Source organism: Halichoerus grypus, chromosome 1, assembly GCF_964656455.1.
Source record: "Halichoerus grypus chromosome 1, mHalGry1.hap1.1, whole genome shotgun sequence".
NCBI lineage: Eukaryota > Metazoa > Chordata > Mammalia > Carnivora > Phocidae > Halichoerus > Halichoerus grypus.
The window spans coordinates 190977480-191002038 of record NC_135712.1 but is presented as its reverse complement, the minus strand read 5'-3'; the positions used below and the strand labels follow the sequence as shown (position 1 = coordinate 191002038).

The window sequence follows — 24559 nt, the reverse complement described above, 5'->3', positions numbered from 1 at the left end:
GCCAAAGGGGAAGTGGGTGGGGGGATGTACAACATTCCAGTTACACAATAAATGAGTCGTGGAGATGAAAAGTACAGCAGAGGGAATATAGTCAAGAGTCTGTAAAAACAGCATGCTGTTACCTGGTGATGTGTCCTGGCAGATGGCAGCTACACTTAACGTGGGGAGCACTGACTCATGTATAGAATCGTCCAAGCACTGTATTGCATACCCGAAACTCATAAAACATTGTATGTCAACTATACTTTAATTTTTAAAAGAGATCACATAGTCAATAAATGAATGACCTGGGATATGAATGAATGCATGAGCTCGTGTTAGTAGTGCTATGATGTAGAATTTTGAAATATGCTTGTTTTGTCATAAGAGCTTTTAAGCTAGCTGGTGTTGTTTTTACTGTTTTGAATAGGGAATGCATTTCATTGAAAAAGGAAAGCAGTAAAAGTCTCCCTCCTCCCCTGTTCCCTTTCCACCTGCTTCTCACTAGAATCCCCGCCTCCGCTCCACATAGTCCCCTTAATAGTGTCTGGTATATGCTCTCATGCTTTTTGTTTGCAGATGCAAGTAAATATGAATAAATAGCCTCATTCCCTTCTCCCTTCCAAGGGTTAATACTGGTCTGTTTAGGCAATTTGCCTTTTGCAGGACTTGGCTACCTCTCTGGTGCAAAGTGTACTCCAAAGTGAGTCTCTGATTGAATTAATTGTCTTTTTGTAAAAAAAAAAAGAGTTTATTTATTTTTGACAGAGAGAGACACAGCGAGAGATCCCGGGAACACAAGCAGGGGGAGTGGGAGAGGGAGAAGCAGGCTTCCCATGAAGCAGGGAGCCCGATGCGGGGCTCAATCCCAGGACCCTGGGACCATGACCTGAGCCGAAGGCAGACGCTTAACAACTGAGCCACCCAGGCGCCCCTGAATTAATTATCTTTCGTCTTAGAGAGATTCTTCATGCAGAGAGTTCAATTTGTTTGATGGTAATTCCATATTGAAATCGAATCCGGGCCAAACTCCATCACTGCCAAGTCTTACGTAACCGACAGAAGCTGAACTTTCAACCAGCTGCCGTATGTTGTGAGGAATAAAGCCAGAGGACTGATGCAGATAGTTCCTAAGAGTCAAGTTCTCAGGTGCCTGGTGGCTCAGTCCGTTAAGCATCTGCCTTTGGCTCAGGTCATGATCCCAGGGTCCTGAAGAGCCCTGCTCAGTGGGGAGCCTGCTTCTCCCTCTCCCTCTGCCCCTCCCCACCCCCGACTCGTGCTCTCTCTCACTATCTCCCTCTCTCTCTCAAATCAATAAATAAAGTCTTAAAAAAAAGTCAAGTTCTCACTCTCAAAATCTCTAGGGGAAAGAAACCAGCATATATGAATATATATATAATTAATATATATTTTTAAATACGTATATATGCATATGTGTTTGGGAGGTAGCATATGGCCCTTATTGAGCTTATCCACCAGAGTGGAAATAATGTCTGTATAAAAACAAATGTTTGTTACTATGACTTCTGCATCACAATTAAAATCCAGTCCACTCAATCAAAATCCACTAGTTTAAAATCAATAGCTTCTTTGAAGCCACAGTAGCTCTTAAATAAGGTTAAGACTCAAAAGCAGAAATTTGGTTGGCTGGAAAGCGAATTAAACTTCCCACTTGCTCAAATAGAATTACAGAAGGACAAAATTGTGTTTTTCGCAGAGATAAGAGTCCCCTGGACTCACCAACGCTGGACAGCTGTCTCCGAGGGTTTCGTCCTGAGATCGTCAGGAATCCAGGCACCCTTTAGACAGTCATGTGTTGTCCTTTCTCCCCAGTCAGAGATTTGTGGATGTGTGGAGTGACACCACCACCAGCAATTGTAGCCTTGATGAGAGAGGCTGGTTCTTCCTCTCCACAGAGAGCAGGTTGCTTTACCTTAAGTCTTGGGATGCATTTCCTGCCTGTCAGAGTCCCTCTGCAGTGAGGTACTTACTTTGGGATGGCGCTACACGAATAGCATTCGTGGCTCTTCGTCCTAGATTTCAGGTGTCCGTGAATATGGCCCGCCAGGAAATGCAAGCCGGCTCTCTGCAAGGGGAAACTGCCTTCGTCTTGGCCTTTCTGGAGTTCTTCCCATCCTTACCGCCAGCGACTTTGAATTCAGCTGCAGCTCAAGCAAGCGAGGCAGAGAAAGGCCAGTCAGACAGCTGGAGAGATCCCACCACCTACTCCTTCATCACACCACCATTCAAACTGCTAAAAATAGAGATACAAATATATAGATTCACAAAAGGCTATGACGTGTCATGCTCCTTCAGAAACTACTCTTTTTTTCTCCTCCTAGTTAGAAGTATTAGAAAAGTACATACCAGAATATTTATTTAAGGTGCTTCCTGGAATGGTTTCACTTAGTGCGCCCTGAGGGTGAAGCTCAGGGGGACTCCAGAGACCTCTGGGGAGGAGGAGGAGGGGAGCTGGCAGAAGGGTTTGTCTTCCCATGAAGTAGGACTGTGAACAGGGCACGTGCCCCTCCCAAAGCCACTTCTCTGGAGCTTGCTGATTTTGTCTCGCCTCTATTTTTCCTCCCAGGTATTGGCGGAGAACGTTGGGTATGCAGGTCCGCTACGTTTACCACGAAGACTATCAGTTCTGTTATTCCTTCCGGGGCAGGCCTGGGCATAAACCGTCCATCCTCATGCTCCATGGGTTCTCTGCACACAAGGATATGTGGCTCAGCGTGGTCAAGGTGCGGTTCTAGGTTCTTCTTTCTCCACAGGGTGGCACTCAGTAAAGAAAAGGGTGTCCACTTGCGTGTGATGTCATCAGCAATGTTGGAAAGCCAAGGGAACCCAGAACTGTGGTTCAAATCATCTTAAAACTAATTCAGTAGAGGGGCGCCTGGCTGGCTTAGTCGGTAGAGCATGTGACTCTAGATCTCAGGGGTTGTGAGTTCAAGCCCCGTGTTGGGCATGGAACCTATTTTAAAAAACCCCCACACAAAAAAAACTAATTCAGTATACAGTTAACCCTTGAACAGCATGGGAATTAAGGGAGCCCACCCATGATGCAGTCAAAAACTCACGTATAACTTTTTTGCTCTCCCCAACTTTGACTACGAATAATCTGTTAACTGGAAGGCTTACCAATAACATAAATGGTCAGTTAACACATATTTTGTATGTCATATGTATTATAGATTGTATTCTTAAAATAAGCTAGAGAAAAGAAGATGTTATTAAGAAAATCATAAGGAAGAGAAAATACATGTACTGCATCATATCGAAAAAATCCATGTCTCAGTGGACCTGCATGGTTCAAACCCATGTTGTTTGAGGGTCAGCTGTGTTACTCAAATCCTTTTGTCAGACAAAAGTTACTGAGTACAGTATTATTTGTAAAATCTGCACCTTAGAAATCATTTCACCATATGAATATATGAATATTCACCATATGAATATTCTTAGGGAAGGTTTCTTTTTTTTTTTTTTAATTTTTATTTATTTATTTTTTAAAGATTTTATTTATTTATTTGAGAGAGAGAGAATGGGAGACAGATAGCAAGAGAGGGAAGAGGGTCAGAGGGAGAAGCAGACCCCCTGCTGAGCAGGGAGCCCGATGTGGGACTCGATCCCGGGATTCCGGGATCATGACCTGAGCCGAAGGCAGTCGCTTAACCAACTGAGCCACCCAGGCGCCCTTAGGGAAGGTTTCTGACACTCAGCTTCCTCTCAGAACTTATGACTGTCAAGATCAGGTTGGACAAAATCATTTATTCTTTTATACTCCAGGTGTCTCCTCTTCTTTCCCCTCAGCCCCACTTTTGTCTTCTTCTCCTTCTCCCTTCCTCCTTCTTCTACTTCTGTTTTTTTGCTTTTGTTTTTGTTTTTTAATTTTCCTGAGCCATTTAGAGAAACTGTCTTGATCTGACAGCTTTCTGAGATAGTTTTCCAAATCACTCACTTTCTGTCCTGGTTTCCTTGGGTGTGGCAACTTGCTCTACTTGGTAAGAGTGACCAGCTGGTACAGGTTGGGCCTGGGAGAGGTCTTGGGAGGGACGTGCTCCAGACTCCCACCTCAAGCAAAACCATACCCGAATGATTCCAAGTAGGATCTACACCAGGGGGAAAAGGCTCACACATCCTATAGTCACTTCTGTTCTCATCCCCAAATTCCTCTGTAAGGACAGTCATCCTCATGCCTTAACGAACCTCTCACTTCCTGACCCACCTCAGATATTTTTGGTATAACTGGTATTTTGTGTATTGATAACTGATGTTTCTCAGCTTCTGGTTAAAAGTGGCACAAATATAAATGGAAGGTGTTTTTGGATAATAATCATCCCAGGAATTAGACCTTAATGCAAAAAAAAAAAAGGGGCGGGGGTGGAAACCAGAATCAGAGTGATCAGACATGGTTCTGAGCTTTGCTCCTGTTGGCTCTGGAGCCGCCCAGGGTTCTGGGAGAACAGAGTCTTCTTTCCTAGCTCCAAGTCTCCCCAAGTCAGTGGCTGCATGACTGGAGTAAGTGTGGAGGGGGTGAAAGGAAAGGAGATAGTACCTACCAACTGGTATTGAGAAAGAGCGAGACTCAAGCCTGCTACCCTAACCTTTGTTCCCCTCTTCCCCCACCTTTCCACACATCTCCTGAGTGCCCTCCCATCTCTGTATTGGTCTTTGAGGGTCTCTGCTCCCTAGGAGGCTACTAGCAGTGCTTACTCACATCAGATGTAACTAGGATAAGACACTGGGTGGCCTAGGCCCAGACATCCTCAGGGATGGCTGTCCAGGTCACTTGGTAAGTGGGGGTGACCTCCCTAGAAGAGTGGGCAGACATGTCCTGCACACCACATCCTGACTCTCTGCACCTGTGTGTCCCTAGTTCCTTCCAAAGAACCTGCACTTGGTCTGCGTGGACATGCCAGGACATGAGGGCACCACCCGATCCTCCCTGGATGATCTGTCCATAGATGGGCAAGTAAAGAGGATACACCAGGTAAGCAGGAGGCTCCACCAAAAATTGCTCAGACTGTGTGTTACCCACCTTGCGTGCCCAAGTCTGGGGAGCACGAAAGAGAGTTCCATGCTGACTTGTATCTGTCTGCAAGTATTTGCAAACAAAAATGGCATCCCAGTGGTGTCATTGGTCAGCTGTGGAGGACCAGGACCTATTGCAGATGGTTCTCCTTTAAGCCTACTTTATTTAGTTATTTCTCAAGAAATATGATACGGACATTTTTTTTTAGCTCTTTAAAAAAGGAGTTTAGAATTCTCAAGACCATTTCCCTAGAGTCTATTTTTTTTTTTTACCACCTACATGACACAACGTAATCATGGCCCCTCTGCCTAGTTGTGGAGGATGGGGAGGGTGCTCTTTGCATTTTGTTCTTTCTTAGCATCTAGCTTCAGCCTCTCTCTGGCAGGGCTTTCAAGGTCATGGGGCTCATGAATCACTTCAGAATTTACTAATCTCTAAGTTACAAACTGACATTATGAATTTTCCCCAGATGAGGTTGTTTATTTAATGTCTGTACCCAGCCTAACCCTTACCTTTAAAGTGTGTATTCTGATGAGGTCAGGAACCTTGTCTTTTGGGGTCTTTGCTGTATCCTCAGGAGCTGACCATAGTTCCTTGTACATAATAGATATCCAATAAATATTTTTTTTAGATGGGTGGATGGTTGGTGGAATGGTTGGATGAACGGTTAGATGGTTGAATAGACAGATAGGTGAATCATTATATGAAATGAATGGATGGATGGGAAGGGCTTTAAATGTAGGGTAAGAGTCAGCAAGCCATCGTTGGCTTTCTGTCAGCGAGGTTTTCTTGGAATATAACCATGTTCGTTCATTTACATGTTAGCTCTGGCCACTTTTGTGCTACAACAGCAGCAGAGAACATACGACCCACAAAGCAAGAAATATATTTCTCTTGGGACCTTTGTAAAAAAAAAAGTTTGCTGGCTCATGAGTTAGGGGAATCCTTGTTGGTTTTATACTTATAAATGACCCTTCAATCACCTTGCCAGGTAAAGAGGATTATATGCCACAGGGTTTGTCTGGATAATGGATCCAGTAGATCTCAGAGGTTTTCTGCTATGTAATCAGTCTTGTTATTGTCTACAGCTATATAACCAAACCTCCTTCTCATTTCCCTCCCTAGTTTGTAGAATGCCTCAAGCTGAACAAAAAACCCTTCCACCTCATAGGCACCTCCATGGGTGGCCACGTGGCTGGGGTATATGCTGCTTACTACCCATCAGATATCTGCAGTCTTAGTCTCGTGTGCCCTGCTGGTAAGTTACGAGGCTAAAATAAGCCCTGTGCGTGACTTGAGCAAATGGCAGGGTCTGCGCTGTCTTGTAGAATCTTTTTTTCAATATCTACTTTAGAGATATGCAATGCTTCAGTGATAACTAACCAACAATAATTGTATAACCGTAATCATAACCATACTAACTTTGAAAATCTAGAGCCAGCCTTGTTCCACAAAGGATCCAAGGTGGTTAATTTAAGTGTGTCCTAGTACGTTGCAGCATATAAATACTTCAAAATGTAATGATAATATTAACAGCCAACATTTTTTTTAAGATTTTATTTATTTATTTGAGAGAGACAGTGAGCAGGGGGAGGAGCCTAGGGAGAGGGACATGCAAACTCCGCGATCAGCACGGAGCCCAGTGCAGGGTCCAGCCCCATGACTCTGAGGTCATGACCCGTGCTGAAACCTAGTCAAATGCTCAACTGACTAAGCCACCCAGGCGCCCCTAACATCTAACATTTATTGAGCTCTTACGAGCTAAGGTCTTTATATGGATTTAATTCTTGCCATATCCTTCTAAGGTGAAAGTACTATTATTATGCCTCTCTCCTTTTTTGCTGAAAACTCAGAAATCTTGATACATGACAAGATCTTTTTTTAAAAAATCAACAAACTTTAGTTTCTGTGTTTTTATGTGTATACATGTCAACTTGAACTGTAATATGTCCCCAGAAATGACAATTTGAAGTCGGATTTTTTTTTAAGGATTTTATTGGGGAAAAAAAGATTTTATTTTTTTAAGTAATTTCTACATCCAATGTGGGGCTCAAACTTAACCCCAAGATCAAGAGTCACATATTCACTGACTGAGCCAGCCAGGCGCCCCTGAAGTTGGATTTTTAGAATTCATTTTCTTCTATAAGTCTTCAAATTAGGATTTATAATGTGTTAGTGAGAAAATCTTAATTTTTCTTTTTCCTTCTCCTGCTCCCTCTCTCTCATACTTTATTGGATTATGATTTACACATAGTAAATTGCCCAAATTTTAAGTGTACATCTCAATGACTTTTTACATGGGTAATTACTATCCAGATCAAGATAGTACACCCATTTTATAGGTGGGAACGTTGAGGCATGAAGAAATTACGTTACTGCTGGAGCTACAATAGGAAGGGATCCTAGGTTGTCTGACCCTAGAACCCAAACTGTGGCTTTTTTGGAAATCCTTTGATGTCCACTACCTCTTATATATCACTCTTACCCACTACCTCCTTTATCTGCTAGAACCTGCCGTGAGTCAAACCTTCTACTGAAACATAACTAAACTGACCTTTTAAAATCTTTTAGTCACCAAAATCGCTTTCAGGTCTGTTAAGGACATTGAAATTGAAACTCCCAAAGGGTTTTCTTTTCTCCTTTTTCCAAGCACTATGTCTGAATTCATTTGGTCTTTTGGCAATAAAGTTTGGGAATCGGAGAAACAGCTCCTATGGAAATTATCAGATTTTTAATCGTTTATGGAAGGTCAAATCTAACTGGCTTTTTTGAATGTATGTTCATTTGCTCAGAGAAGAGTTTCACACCTAAGTTTCAATTGGGAATTTAAAATTAAGATTATTTGCGGGCAACTGGGTGGCTCAGTCAGTTAAGCATCCGCCTCTTTATTCCGGCTCGGGTCATGATCTCAGGGTCTCGAGATCGAGCCCCGCGGCTGGCTCTGCACTGAGTGTGGAGCCTGCTTATGATTCTCTCTCTCCCTCTCCCCTTGCCCCTGCTCCCCACTCGTGCTCGCTCTTAACTGATTGATTGATTAAAAATAAATAAAATTATTTGTGTGTGGAAAAGAAAAGATAAGCTTTTTTACTTTGAAATAATTTTAAATTTACAGAAATGTTGCAGAGATAGTACAGAGAGTCCCATATAACCCTTCACCCAGCTTCTCCCATTGTTAATGGCTCACCTTACCAAGTAAATTTCTCACAGCTAAGAAACCAACACTGGTAACAGCACTATTAACTAAACTCTGGGATGAATTTGGATTTCTTTCGTTTTTCCGCTAATGTCCTTTTTCTGTTCCAGGATCCAATCCAGGATACCACATGACATTTAGTCTAGGATTATTTTTATTTATTTATTTATTTTTAAAGGTTTCATTTATTTGACAGAGAGAGAGACAGCAAGAGAGGGAACACGAGCAGGGGGAGTGGGAGAGGGAGAAGCAGGCTTCCCCGCCGAGCTTGGAGCCCGACTCGGGGCTCGATCCCAGGACCCTGGGACCATGACCTGAGCCGAAGGCAGACGCTTAACGACTGAGCCACCCAGGCGCCCCAATCTAGGATTATTTTTAAAGTAAAAGGAAATAGATCGTGTAACCTGCCCCATGACATCACAGAAGCCACATGATGCTTGTGCTAGCTTTAAAGGAACTGCTGAATATAGGAAATTTATAAAGTGTGGATTTCTGCAGCGCAGTATCGATGTCACTGCCTTTCTTTGTGAAATGTAGCTCATCAGCTAAGTTAAACACCTAGACCTTTGCTCCGTGTTGGAAGTGAAAATTACTTCTGCCCTCCCGTGCACATCAGCTCACGTGAATGAATTCTCTCGTGTCTTGCTCCAGGGAGATAGGAAATGATGGTCAATCTCAAAGGCGTCTGGTCTCAGTGAGCACCTAATGCTCTCCTGGAGGGAGAGGGGCTGTGTGGAGGGCAGCTACTCTCTCTCTCCCTGTGGTTATGTATTGACCCCAAAAAAGAGACTACTAAGTGGCTCCAGGCCAAGGGAAGGAGGCGTCAGTCACTCCAGTCCTGTGTTCTCTTCCCATCGTGTATTTTATCAGCTCTCCTCTCAATGATAACGGATGTGAAGGGGCTCAGGCAAGTTGTCTTCTAGACTGATGCTTCTTAAACTCTTTCATACACATGCCTCCCCGGCAGCTTGTTCGAGTGCAGATTCAGAGTCAAGAGACTTAGGAGAGGGACCGAGATTCTGCATTTCCTATGGGCTTCCAATGCTGCTGGTCCATGGACCACAGTTTGAGTAACCAGTCCCTAAACCATCCTGAAGGAGTCTTTTTCTATGTTTCTCAGAGTGGGGTTTTGACTGAGCCAGGATGGTAGTACCAATGAAAAAGAAATCTGGTGAAAAACACCTGAAATATATTAGCCTCTGGGCTGATATTGGAAGTTTCCTATATAAAATGAGAGTGGGTAAGAAGGTAGGTACATTGCCAAGCTGTTCTGGTTTGAATCCCGCAGGCTTGCAGTACTCAACTGATAATCAATTTGTACAGCGGCTCAAAGAACTGCAGAACTCGGCCGCCGTGGAGAAGATCCCCTTGATCCCATCCACCCCAGAGGAGATGAGTGAAATGCTCCAGCTCTGCTCCTATGTCCGCTTCAAGGTGCCCCAGCAGGTACCGTGCTCTCAGCAGCAATATGCCTGCCCTCTGCCAGAGGTTCAGCCAGCCTCCTCACGCACCCCTTCCCTCTTGTGCTCCTCTATGTAGTCATTTCGACGGCTGTCTGTCCTGGGCCTGTGACGGGTCAGGTATGGTGTTTAGACACAGTGGTGAGGAAAGAAGACAGAGAGGGTACCTGGGCAGACACAGGCCAGTGCGGGAGGCAGACAGTTCACAAGTAAATACGTACGCATGGTGATAAGTCCTATGGCGGAAATGAAGATGGTATAGTGATTGAAAGCAGGGAGGCGGGGGAGTCTTTGATAAGGCTCTCTGGGGAAATAATGTGGGCAGAGGTGGGGAAAACACAGATAAGTTCAAGACACTGGAAGGAGGCTGGGGGGCCTGGCATCTATTTAGAGGGAGAGCGGGGGAGGGAGGCAAGGGCTGCAGCAGAGACTTGCTTCTTTTCTCTTCTTTCTTTCTTTCTTTCTTCCTTCCTTTCTTTCCTTCTTTCCTTCTTTCTTTCTTTTTTTCTTTCTTCCTTTCTTTTTTTCCTTTTCTTTCTTCCTTCCTTCCTTCCTTCCTTTCTTTCTTTCTTTCTTTCTTTTTTCTTTCTTCCTTTCTTTTTTTCCTTCTTTCTTCCTTCCTTCCTTCCTTTCTTTCTTTCTTTCTTTCTTTTTAAATTTCAGGACTGCTTTACACACTTAAAAATTGCTAAGAACCCTAAAGAGCTTTTGTTTATGGAGGTTCTGACTACTGATATTTACCATATCAGAAAGCAAAACTCAGAAAGGTAAAACACAAGAACATACAGGCGCTCATTCCATTAGCTGTCAGCGTGATGACGCTGCCCGTCCACAAGCAGGCTCTGAGACACAGAATGCTTCTGAGAGCATGGCCGTGAAGCAGGCAAGTAACATTTAGCCGTTACGGGGGAGATCGTTTGACCTCACAGCTCCCAGGAGCCCCTGGAGAACCACTGGGCTAGATCACGTAGGGCACAGGTTACGGGAAGGAGCCTGCAGTTCCCCTAAGAGGACTGTGGGGGGCACAAACAGAAGCAGAGAACCAGGGGGGTGCTCCTGGGGCCTGGCAATGACAGTGGTGTAGACGAGGGCAGTGGCAGTGGAGACTAGAGACCCGAGCTGCTTTGGGAGGAAGGATGGGCAGGACTTACTGGCAAATTGGCAGTGGAGGATGAGGGACAGTGAGGACTCAGGTGGCTTCTGGTACTTGAGTTGGACAAAGGCAGCAGTTTCTGAGTGAGGGAAGGAGAGCAGGAGAAGAGGTCTTGGGGACAAGCGAAGGGCTCCGTTTCGGACGTGTTCAGGTTGTCTGTGAGGCCTCCAGGTGCAGCTGCCAAGCAGCTGGTTGCATATGCGGGCGGAGCTGAGGGACGTCTGGCCCGGAGCTGTCCCGTTAGAGCCGTCCGCCAGGACGATGTTACCGGTCACGGTCTGAATGGGAGACACTGTGGAAACCAAGAGACGAGAACACATGGCTAAGTCTCATAACTGCAACTAATCTCTTTCTAATGTAGGAACTGGACCCTGCCTCACAGTGGGGTGGGTCCTCCCACAAGTTGAGGGAATGGGCTGTATTCAGAAGGTGTGAATGTGACTCAGTTAAGGGGTATAGAAGCACCCAGAATCCGATTCTGTGGTACATTCTATCCCTGAAATCCTCTTTTTAGTTGTGAGGTTGCACTGATCCCCTCCCAGCCATGCTCTCTACCCAGAAGAGAGTGGCCAAACAGTGCTTTAGGAAATTCCATGCTTTGAGTCGTCAGGGATATGAAAACACGGGGAGAGAGTAAGTGGCAGCTCTAGAAGTCTTCCCTCCTAGGAGACAAGGAGCACCTGAGCACTCTGTGTCATGTTATGTTTGTCTGTTAACTTGTCTGCGTCTTCCACTCTAACCTCAGTAAGATCAAGGATTTTGTCTTAACTGGCAGCCTTTATTAACACAGTGCTTGTGTGAAGTAGGTCCTCGGTATAGATTGGGTGGGTCAGAGGGAGGGAGGATAATGCAGAGATGGAGAATGGATGTGTGAGTAGGTGCAGAGTAGATGGGCGCATGAATTGTTACATGTACATGAGTAGGTGATTTAGGGATGCAGGAGAGATGAATGGCTGAGTACTTGGTTGGATGAGGATGCCTGGAGAATGCCGGGATGGAAGGTGGATGGATTGGTGGATGCAGGGTAGAGGGATACATCCGTAGACATGCATGTATGATTCAGAGATGTAGTGCGGAGGGATGGATGGATGGATGGATGTCTGCATGAAGCAGGGATGGAGGATGGATGGATGGATAGGTAGGTGCAGGGTAGGTGGATGCACATATATATGCACACATGAGTCAGATGCAAGCAAGATGGGTGGCTGGGTGGGTAGAGCAGAGGTAGAGGATGCAAGATGGATAGATGTGCGGGTGCAAGATCATAGTAGAGCAAACAAAATGGCTGATGCCGAGTGCAGTGTGTTGGACAACTTGCCATTGGTGTCACCTCTAGGCTTTCACTTCCAGAATGGTCAGATTCTAGTCATGCTCCAGAGGGTTGGTTCAGAGCAGTTCTGGCTGCATTTTCCCCCTTCAGTCAGTGCACAGGACTCCTCAGAGTGCATCTGAGGGGCTCAAACCATTCCCAGGTAGATGAGAGGAGTGCCAGTGCTGATGTGAACGCTGTACCCTACCTCAGGGATCCTGCGGCAGGAGGAAGAGGAGGGCTGTGTTCCTTCTTCCCACAGCCAGCCTCTGGGTCAGGATCCCAGGTCCAGGAGATCTGGGGTGCCCACATTGGCTGCAGCCTTCACCAGCCCTCCATGAGGAAAGCAAGGATAACACTGAATAATAAACAAAGGACTATGGAACCGATCCCAGAATTTTTTAAATGGTTTATCTCTTTATTGTTCAAGAGGCCCATCATCCCCAATGGTTAGATTTTTTTTAATAGACCTTATTCTGCATTTGGATATTACTAAACAATTCCTTGATATTATTTCCAGCCTTGATTGTATTTTAGGCTAAGCAGAGAATATCTCAAGATAAAGTGGCTGTGAGCCCATGTCAGGTGTTTTTACATGCTTTGGCTTCCCAGCCTTACCCGGGTTCCTTCCTAATTACAAAGGAAAAAGCATCAGATGACCCTAACTCCCAATTACAATGCATACTCCGTGGTGGGAATTTAGAGCCCTGGGCCCTAAAACCTTGACACTGCCATACATTGCCAGACTTAATTTCCTTCGCTGTCCCGGAGCCACGGGGGGCCTGAGGAAACAACCCGTCTCTTGCCTTCTGACCGTGGCTCACTTCTCTATAGATCCTGCAAGGCCTTGTTGACGTCCGTATTCCTCATAACAACTTCTACAGAAAGCGTAAGTAGCCGTGGTTAAGCTTGGTGCTTGTGACAAGGGAAGCTGTACGGGTGGTCGGATTTTGTCTTTGACATTTCTGAGATTTTGATCATTTTCTGGGGCCCCTAAGGACAGAAAGTGGCGGCCCTGAGTCCGTGACCGTCCCTGAACTCTGTAGAGTTCTGGTGCCCACAGGCACAGCCCGGCACGCACTCACTTTGTTTTCCTTTTCTGAAAAGTGTTTTTGGAAATCGTCAGTGAGAAGTCAAGATACTCCCTCCATCAGAACATGGACAAGATCAAGGTCCCAACGCAGATCATTTGGGGGAAACAAGACCAGGTATGTAGCGCGTCCCTGGGGCCCCTTTGCCAGTTACACCAGCCTCTGAGGAAAAGCAAGAGGTCATTTATCGAGTGAGCCTCACTGGCTGGTTTCTGATACCAGGAGGAGATAGAACACACCTGGGTCAGGTGCTGATATTTATGGGGGGCATTGTTCTCTTGAGTTGAGAGCAAAGATGTTGATCTTTTAAAATGAAAGGAAATCAGGGCGCCTGGGTGGTTCAGTCGGTTAAGCGTCTGCCTTTGGCTCAGGTCATGATCCCGGGGTCCTGGGATCCAGCCCCACATCGAGCTCCCTGCTCAGTGGGAGCCTGCTTCTCCCTCTGCCTCTCCCCCTCATGCTTGCTCTCTCTTTCTCTCTCAAATAAATAAATAAAAACCTTAAGGGCGCCTGGGTGGCTCAGTCAGTTAAGCATCTACCCTCAGCTCACATCATGATCCTGGAGTCCCAGCATGGAGTCCGCATTGGGCTCCCCGCCCAGCGGAGAGTCTCCTTCTCCCTCTGACCCTTCCCACTCTCATGCTCTCTCTCTCTCTCTGTCTCCCTCAAATAAATAAATAAAATCTTTAAAAAAAAAAAGTTTTAAAAATCTTAAAAAAATAAAATAAAAATGAAAGGCAATCTTAAATCATTTTTACAAATTACTTTTATCAAAGCCATGTAGTCTCATAGTACAAAAAACTTTAAAGAGGGGTGCCTGGGTGGCTCAGTCGTTAAACGTCTACCTTCAGCTCAGGTCATGATCCCGGGGTCCTGGGATCCAGCCCCATGTCGGGCTCCCTGCTCAGTAGGGAGTCTGCCTCTCCCTCTCCCTCATCCCCTCCCCCTGCTCATGCTCGCTTTCTCTGTCTCTCTCCCGCTCTCAAATAAATAAACAAAATCGTAAAAAAACAAAAAAAAACTTTAAAGAGTACAAAAAGGGTTGTAACGAAAATTTGATCTATTTTCCATCCCAGGGTAGCTCTCACTGTCTTGCATACGTTTCTTCCGTTTCCTAAGGCAGGGATTGACATGTTTTCTGTGAAGGGCCAGATAGCGAATATTTCCGACTCTGTGGGTCCTACTACTTCTGTCGCAGCTCCCGAGCTCTGCTGTTGTGCAGAGTAGCTACGGACAGTGCGCAGAAAGTGGCGTGGCAGAGTGCCAGCGAGCCTCTCTTCCCACAGACAGGCAGCGGGCCACTGCCTGCTTTCTGCCGTTCTGAGCGTACGCGTATCTGCGGAGGTAGTCACATCTGTAAGTTTTTCAAACGTGCGTAACGACACTGTTCACAGTACTTCATATATGTGGGGATGTCTGTATCTTGGAAATCATTTCATACCAGCCCATGTAGATTTACTCAGTCTATTTTTTATATATGTTTTTTTAATTTTACTGACTTTTATTAATACGTTTGGGTAAGCTTTTATAGTCATACACAAAAATGACATGACCAGTGGTTAAATCCTGCTTTTTTAAAAGATTTAAAAAATTTTTTGCTTTCTTTTTTTTTTTTTTTAATTAGAGAGAGAGAAGGAGGGGCAGAGGGAGAGAGAGAGAGAATCTTAAGCAGGCTCCACACCCAGCAAGAGCCTGATGCGGGGCTCGATCTCACGACCCTGAGATCATGACGTGAGCCGAAATCAAGAGTCAGACGCTGAACTGACTGAGCCACCCAGGTGCCACAAGATTTTTTTAAAATTTTAATTCCAGTAAGTTAACATACAGTGTTATATGAGTTTCAGGTGAACAATACAGTGATTCAACACTTCCATACATCACCCAGTGCTCATCAGGACAAGTGCACTCCTTCATCCCCATCACCTATTTCACCCATCCCCCCCTTCCCTCTGGTAACCATCAGTTTGTTCTCTATAGTTTAGGGTCTGTTTTTTTTGGCTTGTCTTTATTCCTTTGTTCATTTGTTTTGTTTCTTTTTTTTTTTTTTTTTTTAAGATTTTATTTATTATTTATTTGAGAGAGAGAGAATGAGAGAGAGCACATGAGAGGGGGGAGGGTCAGAGAGAGAAGCAGACTCCCTGCAGAGCAGGGAGCCCGATGCGGGACTCGATCCAGGGACTCCAGGATCATGACCTGAGCCGAAGGCAGTCGCTTAACCAACTGAGCCACCCAGGCGCCCCATTTGTTTTGTTTCTTAAATTCCACATGAGTGAAATCATATGGTGTTTGTCTTTTTCCGACTGACTTATTTCACTTAGCGTGATACTCTCTAGCTCCATCCACGTCATTGCCAATGGCAAGATTTCATTCTTCTTAATGGCTGAGTAATATTGTATATATCTGCCACATCTTCTTTATCCATTTATCAGTCAATGGACACTTGGCCTGTTTCCATAATTTGACTATTGTAGATAATGCTGCTATGAACATATGGGTGCATGTATCCCTTGGAATTAGTATTTTTGTATTCTTTGGGTAAATATCCAGTAGTGCCATTACTAGATCATAGTGTAGTTCTATTTTTAACTGCTTGAGGAACCTCCAAACTGTTTTCCACAGTGGTTGTACCAGTTTGAATTCCCACCCACAGTGTAAGAGTGTTCCCCTTTCTCCACATCCTCACCAACACTTGTCATTCCTTGTGTTTTTTATTTTAGTCATTCTGACAGGTGTGAGGTGATATCTCATTGTGGTTTTGATTTGCATTTCCCTGATGATAAGTGATGTTGAGCATCTTTTCATGTGTCTGTTGGCCATTGTATGTCTTCTTTGGAGAATGTCTGTTCATGTCTTCTGCGCATTTTTTAATTGGATTTTTTTTTTTTGAGCAGGCTCCATGCCCAGTGTGGAGCCCAGTGCAGGCCTCGAACTCACAACCCTGAGATCAAGACGTGAGCTGAGCTAAGAGTCTGACATTTAACCAACTGAGCCAATCAGGGGCCCCAATTTTGGATGTTGACTTGCATCAGTTCTTTATATATTTTGGATACCAACCCTTTATCAAATATGTCATTTGCAAATATCTTTTCCCATTCTTAATATTTTATTTTGAAATAATTTCAAACCTATAGAAAAATAATGAGTACAGAGTACTCTTATATACACTTTCCCTAAATCCATTCATTTTAACTGCTTTATTGAGGTATCATCTACCTACCATCAAATTCACCTACTTGGGTGCCCCATCACAACCCAGTTGTAGAACATTTCTATCACTCCCCAAAGTTCCCTCCTGCCCATTTGCAGTTAGTGCCAGCCCCACACAACCACAGATCTGTTTTCTATTTCTACAGTTTTATCTTTTCCTGAATTTTCACATAAATGGTATCATATAATAGGTAGTCTTTGGTACCTGGCTCTCTTCGCTCATGCATAATGTTCTTGAGGTTCCTTCATGTCAGTGCTTTGTTCCTTTTATAGCTGAGTGTCATTCCATGGTATACATGTACCATGTTTTATTTACTACCAATTTTTTAACATTTGCTGCATTGGCTTTTTTTTTTTTTTTTTTAAGATTTCTTTTATTTGACAGAGAGAGCGAGAGCACAAGCAGGGGGGGAACAGTAGAGGGAGAGGGAGAAGCAGGCTCCCCGCCAAGCAGGGAGCCCGATGCAGGGCTCGATCCCAGGACCCTGGGATCATGACCTGAGCCGAAGGCAGATGCTTAACCATCTGATCCACCCAGGTGCCCCGCTGCATTGGCTTTTTTAAACATTCTCATCTATCTATTTTCTGACCATTGAAGTAGGTTGCTTACATTATGCCCTTTTACCCCCAATACTTCAGGGTATATTTACTGAGAGCAAGAATATTCTCTCACTTAACCACAGTGCGTGGTCATATTCAGGAAGTTTAACGCTGGGCAATATTTTTGTCTAATCTGACGCCCATATTCCAAATTCATGGGCGGGGGACCTGGGTGGCTCAGTTGGTTGAGCGTCTGACTCTTGATCTCAGCGCAGGTCTTAACCTCAAGGCTGTGAGTTTAAACCCCACGTTGGACTCCACACTGGGCATGGAGACTACTTTAAAAAAATAAAATAAAATAAAATTCATCGGTTATTTCAGTAGGGAGCTACGTAGAATGTTCCTGCCTCCCTGAAGCAGGATCTAATCTGGGGTCCCATATTACATGTCACGGCCCTGTAGTCTCCTTTACTGTGGACTGAGACCCCAGTCTGCTTTGTCATTCGTGATGTTGAGATATTTGAAGAGTACAGCTCAGTCATTTTATGAAATGTTGCTAATTTGACTTTGTCTGCTGTTTCCTCATGATTAAACTCAGATTATAGACCACTGCCAGAATAGCTCATAAGTGATAAGATAGCCCATCCTGGGACACACAATGTCCTTCTGCCCCTCCCTGGTGAGGTTCATGTTGATTGCCTGGTCAGGGCGTTGTCTCACTCTTCCTTGTAGAGGTATTATGTCTCCCTTGGTGACTGATAAGCAGTCTGTGGGAGACACTTTGAAATATCCTGCTCCTTACCAAACATTCCCCCCTAGATTGACCATCTGTGAATGATTCTTGCCCCAAAGTTTACATTATCCTCTATAATAGCCGCGTAGTAGTCCATTATGTGGCTCTGCCACAGTGTATTTCATTAGTGTCCTACTGATGGTCATTTAGGTCATTTCCAGTTTTTTGCCGTTAAACAATACCTCAGTGAACACCAGCATAGACGTGTGTTTGGGGAGTGTGAGAGCATTCCTGAAGAGTAAATTCTTCATTGTGGACTCACTGGGTCAAAGAGCAGGTGCATTTTAAAACTGTAATAGGTTTTGGGGGCACCTGGCTGGCTCATTCGGTAGAGCATGCAACTCTTGATCTCGGGGTCATGAGTTCAAGCCCCACGTTGGGTATAGAGCTCACTTAGAAAAAAAATTTTTTAAATAATAAAATTTTAATAGGTTTGATTAGGTGGCTCTGTATTAGTTTGCTGGGGTGGTCATAGCAAAGTAGCACAAACTGGGTGGCCTACACAACAGAAATTGATCATCTTAAAGTTCTAGAGGTTAGAAGTCCAAGATCGAGTTGTCCGCAATTTAGTTCCTCCTGGGGGCTGTCGGACAATCTGTACCATGCCTCTTCCCCAGCTTCTGGCGGTTTACTGACAATCTGTGTTCCTTGGCTAATAGATGTGTCACGCTGCCGTCTGCCTTCATCCGCACACAGCGTTCTCCCTGTACCTGTGTGTCTCTGTGTTTAAATTTTTTTTTCTGTGTTTAAATTTTTGTAAGGGTGGCAGTCATATTGGGTGAGGGGCCCACCCTGCACCAGTATGACCTCATCTTAACTAATTACATTTGCAGCTACCCTATTTCCAAATAAAGTCACCTTTTAAGGTGTTGGAGGTTAGAACTTCAAACTACGAATTTTAGAGGGGGGACACAGCAATAACAGACCCTCCAAAGAGAGACTGATTTATACCCCAGAAGCTCCTTTCTTGCCTGCAATTGTTCTTTAGAAGTCATATCTTACTCTCAAAGTTCTTCTTCTTCTTTTTTTTAAAAGATGTTATTTATTTGAGAGAGAGAGGGAGAGTACAGAGGGAGAGGGAGAGGGAGAAGCAGACTCCCTGCTAAGCAGGGAGCCCAACATAGGACTCGATCCCAAGACCCTGGGATCATGACCTGAGCCGAAGTTGCCCCAAAGTTCTTCTGAAGTTTAAAGCAAGAAGAGGGGCTCCTGGGTGGCTCAGTCATTAGGCTTCTGCCTTCGGCTCAGGTCCTGATCCCTGGGTCCTGAGATCGAGTCCCGTATTGGGCTCCTTGCTCAGCGGGGAGCCTGCTTCTGCCTCTCCCTCTGCCTCCTCCCCCCTGCTCATGCTCTCTGTCTCTCTCTCTCTCAAATAAATAAATAAAATAAAATAAAATAAAAAAGCAAGAAGAGGCAATGAGAAATGGAGCCTTTATAAGGCCCAGGATGACCCGTGGGGAGAAGCAGGCAGGACTGTGCCCCAGTGCACGTGGGGGGCTGATGATCGCGTCAGTGTACAGCTCTCCCAAACCGGCAGGTACAGCTGAGGATATACAGTGCAGGGATGTGGGCATGGAGAGGAGGGAGGGCTCTTTGCTCCCCCCTGCAGCAGCCAAGGGACTAGAAGGAGCTCTGTGTGCACCTGAGTGGAGAAGCGGACACGGAGTAGGCCAGCAGGGGGTTATTTGATCAGAAATCAGGTTAGAACAATGAAGGCCTTTCTCTAGTCTAAAAATCCCAAAGGTGATTTGGGGCTCTCAGGGACCAGCAAGGAGAGGCAAGGACCCATCGCCCTGCCCTGCAGAGACAGTGCAGAAGCAAGATCTCTGGGCTTGGACTCTGAAAGTCTGCGTTCCAGCCCTGCCTTTGCCCTACACCAGGCCATGACCCTGAGCAAACCACTCAGCTGCTCCCAGTCCTGGGTTTCTCTTCTCCTACTGGGGTGATGTGAGGTTCACGTGAAGTAACACACATGAGGGTGATCTTTCTCCAGTGACAAGAAAATAAGTTACTTATTACTCACGGCCTTTGCCTCTGAGAGTTGGCCTCTGCCTATGATCCAGAATTTTTCCAGGGCTCTGAGGTCCATTTTGTTCTGAAAAAAGAGCCTAGCATTCCATGGGCCTACTATAAATATGATCAGATATTCTCTGTGTTCTATGGAACCATCCCCAGTGCAGAATCCAAATAGCAAAGGCTTTGGGGGCCCTTTATTTTATGGCCTTTTGCTTCCCAAGCATCTGGCTCTTTTTCTGCTCTGTTGTCAGCATTTGGGGTCACCAACCCCGTGCCTTCCAGGCTGAATTCAGCCTCCCTCTTCTTTGGACCCCTGTAGGTCAGCCACCGTGCTGTACAACTGCAGGATAGCTGTGCACATTGTTGTCTACATGAATCATGCCCACTGGATTTGGGCAGTGTGCAGCCTGCACAACTGAACCTGGCAGCCCTTCCTGAGATTTCTGCACATCAGTTCAAGTATTTCCCCTCTGTGTTTAGTCCACCAGAATGGGAGGGCCTTGTGCAGATATACAAGGTCCCTTCATCCTGCCCCCACAGTGCCTAGGATGCAGGAGACCCAGAGTATAAGTGAGTGAGCAAGCAAGCAAGAAAGTAAATACATTAGCAAAGGGACAAACCAACTTATGGCCTATACATTTAAGTCAGCTGACAGATTTATACTGAGCACCTGGTATGTGCCTGACACCGTGTTAGGCCCTGAGGATACAGAAGGCACCGAGACAGACAGGATTCCTGAGCTCCAGCAACTTCTAGGCTACGTGCCATCATAACGCCTGGCGGAGCCCAAACTAGTGTGAGGTCGATCGTGTGAGTGCAGGGTTGGATCCTGTCTTTATAATTTTTATATTTTGTTCATGGTGGATCTTTTTGCATTAATGTCTATTTTTTTAAATACTGCATTAAAATCTTCATCTTAATTCGTGAGTTTTTTGGAGGCTGCTTAAGTTTTGTGCCCAAGGCAGGTGCCTCACTTCCGTCACCCTAGTCTTGGCCCTGGCCCAAAATGAGATGGAGGAGAATCGTTTGACCATCCACATGAATGTCTTGCCCAAGAAATAGCTGATGTGGTTCCCATAGACGTGCATACCTCATGAGGGTCCATTTGGCTATTTCCCATACGTCTGAGTGACCGTGGGGAATGCTGGATTTGACCAGCGTAACAGTGTCAAAGCTGGAGGCTCATGTGGGTATTCTTGAGCTATGGGTTCTGACCTCTCTGCAGGGTAGACATTCCGTGTTCGTGCTGTGACCCGCTGGCTCCACCTGCATTTCCTCTGGGGATTTTTCTACAGAAGCTGGGCTTTATTTCTGCCCACTTGCCGCAGCAGCCTTCCCTGTGAGTGTGGGGCAGGCAGAGGTGTCTGATTCCTTCACGGGGTGCCCCTCTCACCAAGCTCCCCATTAGCTGCTCCTATTTGTGGCCCCGGGAGGTGCTTTGCTATGCTCCACGCTCCATGTCTTGGCTGAGGCGTGCTGCCCCCGACCCCCAACTTCCCAGGTGGAAAATCGTGGTTTTAATGGTCCGGGTTGACCAGAATGGAGCTCAAACACAGCACGTGAGTTTGTTGGGGGTCTTGCTTTTGCATTGAGGATGAGAGGAGGGGTCCTCTTGTGCGGGATGAGTTGAAGGTGAAAGCGATGACAAACGGGGAACGGATGCAGATCTGATGCTATAGGACGGTGTTGGGGAGAAAATCTTGGATGGGTGTAAATAAGCAAGGTAACCCAGGTGACAGTGAGATTGAGTGCGTTGTTAGGAAAGGGTCAGCCCTCGAGAGCGGTGCCTTTCTTATCGGAAGAGCATTCCCCGTTATTCACAAACTCCAGGGCCCATGGTCACACAGCTCTGGGGACCCCCAGAAGACCCTCAAAGAGACACTCCCACCTCTCCCAGCTTGGGATAATTAGCCTTCACCTCCTGTGTCTTCCCTGTGTGCCCTTCCCAGAGCTGGCCTTCTCTAGTCCAGCCTGATCGTGTCCGTCCCTAACACAGCCCCACGGCTCCCCACTGCCCTCAGATGGAGGCCTGACCCCCCATCTCTCCACCACGCCGTCCTTGCTCCCCGCGTACTGTCTCAGCGTCAAGCTAACTGCCATCCCCTGCCTCTCCGTGACCTGCCCCCCTCTTCACAAATCCTCCTCCCCTGTGCACTCTCAGCTCCCAGGATGTTCCCCACCCTCAGAGCCCTCATCTGCTGACCAGTCTGGCTTCCCTGCCAGACCGAAAAACTTCCTCCTGGGCAGGGACTGTGTGTTTCCACTTCAGTAATGTTGGCAACAACACAAGTCTGGACACCAAATTGCAGAATAAGGCATGCAGTCACTCCTGTCAGCAAGTCACATGCCCCGACACTGAAGTGACTTGGTCCTAAAAATCACCTCTGCCAGGCCTGGGCCAGCGTCCGGTTCCCTGAGCGCATACGGGCATCTGAGGCTTTTCTACCTAGCGTCCTCTCTTGTCCTGCAGGTGCTCGACGTGTCTGGGGCCGACATGTTGGCCAAGTCGATCGCCAACTGCCAGGTGGAACTTCTGGAAAACTGTGGGCACTCAGTGGTGATGGAGAGGCCCAGGAAGACGGCCAAGCTCATCGTCGACTTCTTAGCTTCTGTGCACAGCACAGGCAACACCAAGAAGCTGGACTGAGACCCCGCCCGCAGCCTGCACTCTCACACAGCATCCACCCCCATCTCCAGAATGGGACACGGCCACCATTTCTCAGGGATCCTGCCCCAGACGCGGTCGGAGTGCCGGCGTCCCTGAGGAGGCCAGTCCCCTGTCCCTGGTCTCGACAGATCCACAGAGCTTTGGGGGCCACGAGGAAATCTCCAAGATATTTTTCACAATATAGAAACTCACATGGGACAAAATTAAGAAAACCTAGTCATGAAATCTACCCAGAAGTCTTCAAGTCGTGTCGCAAAGCGGCTGCCCTGGGACCATAATCACCGAGGCCATTTTCTTTAAAACATCCTTCACAGACTGAGACTCGAGGTTTTTCTGCTGCTTCGACGTTCTCCCCTGCATGGTCAGTGGCTGTTTTAGGAGCATTAGTCTCCATCTGCTGAGCCCTTCTTGTTTATGTCTAGTTTAAGTTTTATGTAGAGGCCCCTATGTGAATGCAAGTCCGTCAGCTGCAAGACCAGGGAGCAAGATGCAAGCTATAAATGATATTAGCACGTGAGGAGGGGTGCGGTCCCATGTCCGCAGCCCCCCCTAGCTGCCAGAGCAGTGGAGAACACGGGTCAGGGGGTCGATGGGCCCCTGCACGTCAGCCCTGTCATGAGGGAGCCCGGAACGGTCGCCGTACAAAGAATAGGGTGGGTTTCCTGGGAATCATTGATTATTTTTTAAAATAGGACTAATGAAGCAATAATGTTCTATAATCAGACTCGGATTCCACACACAAGCACCTCGTGGGCATCTTTTCTATCTTGCTGTGCTACTGAAGACCCTTGGGTGTAAAATACTAGTTTGTTAATGAATTCTGTGAATTCTGTGAACAGTCATGTGATTGAAAATAAGTCTAAACAGCTGTAAAAGTGACCACAATGACATGAAATAAATTTAATAAATCTAGATCAGCAACATGCAGATGGTTTCTGTTCCTAAGCTCCTATTTAAGTACAACGTTGGCAGATTTCCTGTTAACTTTAAGAAGCATTTTTTCAAGTAAGGCTTCTTCTAAGGCACTGGAAGACCTTATTTGGATGAGTTATTAGTTTTCTTTTAAGAAAATCATGTTTGTCATTTTTATTCAGCTGAAATTGTATATCAGAAACAAAAGGCAAGAGTCATGAGACTGTTCCTTTTGACCCTTGTCTGTTGTACTGAGGAGCCCTTAAAATTCCCAGAGCTTCAGGGCGCCTGGGTGACTCGGTTAAGCATCTGACTCTTGATCTCAGCTCAGGTCTTGATCTCAGGGTCGTGAATTTGAGCCGTGCTCTGGGCTTCATGCTGGGCATGCAGCCTACTTAAAAAAAAAAAAAAAATCCTCGGAGCTTGAATCCACCAAATCTTTTTACAGAATCTGCAGCCAAGTAGTTCTGGAAATAAAGTGAGATAAATTTTATAGTTTAAATTAAAAACTATAGTTATAGTTTAAACTTTATATTTTAATTTATCAGAGAAGAACAGAACACAGATCTTAAAAACAAGAAGATATGAAAATGTGATGTCTCATACGGGCGGGCTGCAGCTAACGCAGTGTTCGGAGGGAACGTTAGAGGCCTCAGTACATGTGTTAGCAAAGAAGAGGGGTGGCTGGCTGGCTCAGTTGGTGGAGCGTGCAACTCTTGATCTCGGGGTTGTGAGTTCGAGCCCCACGTTGGGTGTAAAGACTACTTAAAAATAAAATCTTTTTTAAAGAGTCTAGTTGTTAGAGAAAGAGCACACAAGCAGGGGGAGCGGGAGAGGGAGAAGCAGACTCCCCGCTTCCCGTGAGCAGGGAGACCAATGTGGGGCTCAATCCCAGGACCCCAGGATCATGACCTGAGCTAAAGGCAGATGCTTAACCAACTGAGCCACCCAAGTGCCCCTTAAAAATAAAATCTTAAAAAAAAAAAAAAATCAAAAATAAACCTAGAAAAAAATAGAAGGAAATAATACAGGTGAGAGCAAAAATCAATGGCATGGAAAAAAGAGTAGATACTAGACACACTGCTTGTTCCAGTCTTTCATGTTCCTCAAGAATTCTGAGTTTGATGCGGTCCTGGGGACGGGGGTCAGTCTGGGTGGGTTTGGGTGATGAGGGACGGTGCCCAGGGTAGCTGAAGACGCCTCCAG

At 45.8% G+C, this 24559-nt stretch overlaps 1 protein-coding gene across 4 annotated transcripts in view; it reads left to right on the top strand.

The window, feature by feature from the left end:
- Positions 1-23368, top strand: part of ABHD6 (abhydrolase domain containing 6, acylglycerol lipase) — a 51842-nt gene extending 28474 nt beyond the window's left edge. For 3 of the 4 annotated variants that reach the window (XM_078076750.1, XM_078076758.1, XM_036071717.2), the window contains 7 exons: positions 2567-2723; positions 4856-4969; positions 6137-6269; positions 9493-9650; positions 12961-13015; positions 13234-13334; positions 22244-23368. In XM_078076750.1, coding sequence (XP_077932876.1) covers positions 2567-2723; positions 4856-4969; positions 6137-6269; positions 9493-9650; positions 12961-13015; positions 13234-13334; positions 22244-22420 — 895 coding nt within the window. In that variant the 3' untranslated portion in view covers positions 22421-23368. The other variant, XM_036071718.2, reaches the window with a different exon arrangement.
- The last annotated feature ends 1191 nt before the right edge of the window (positions 23369-24559 follow it).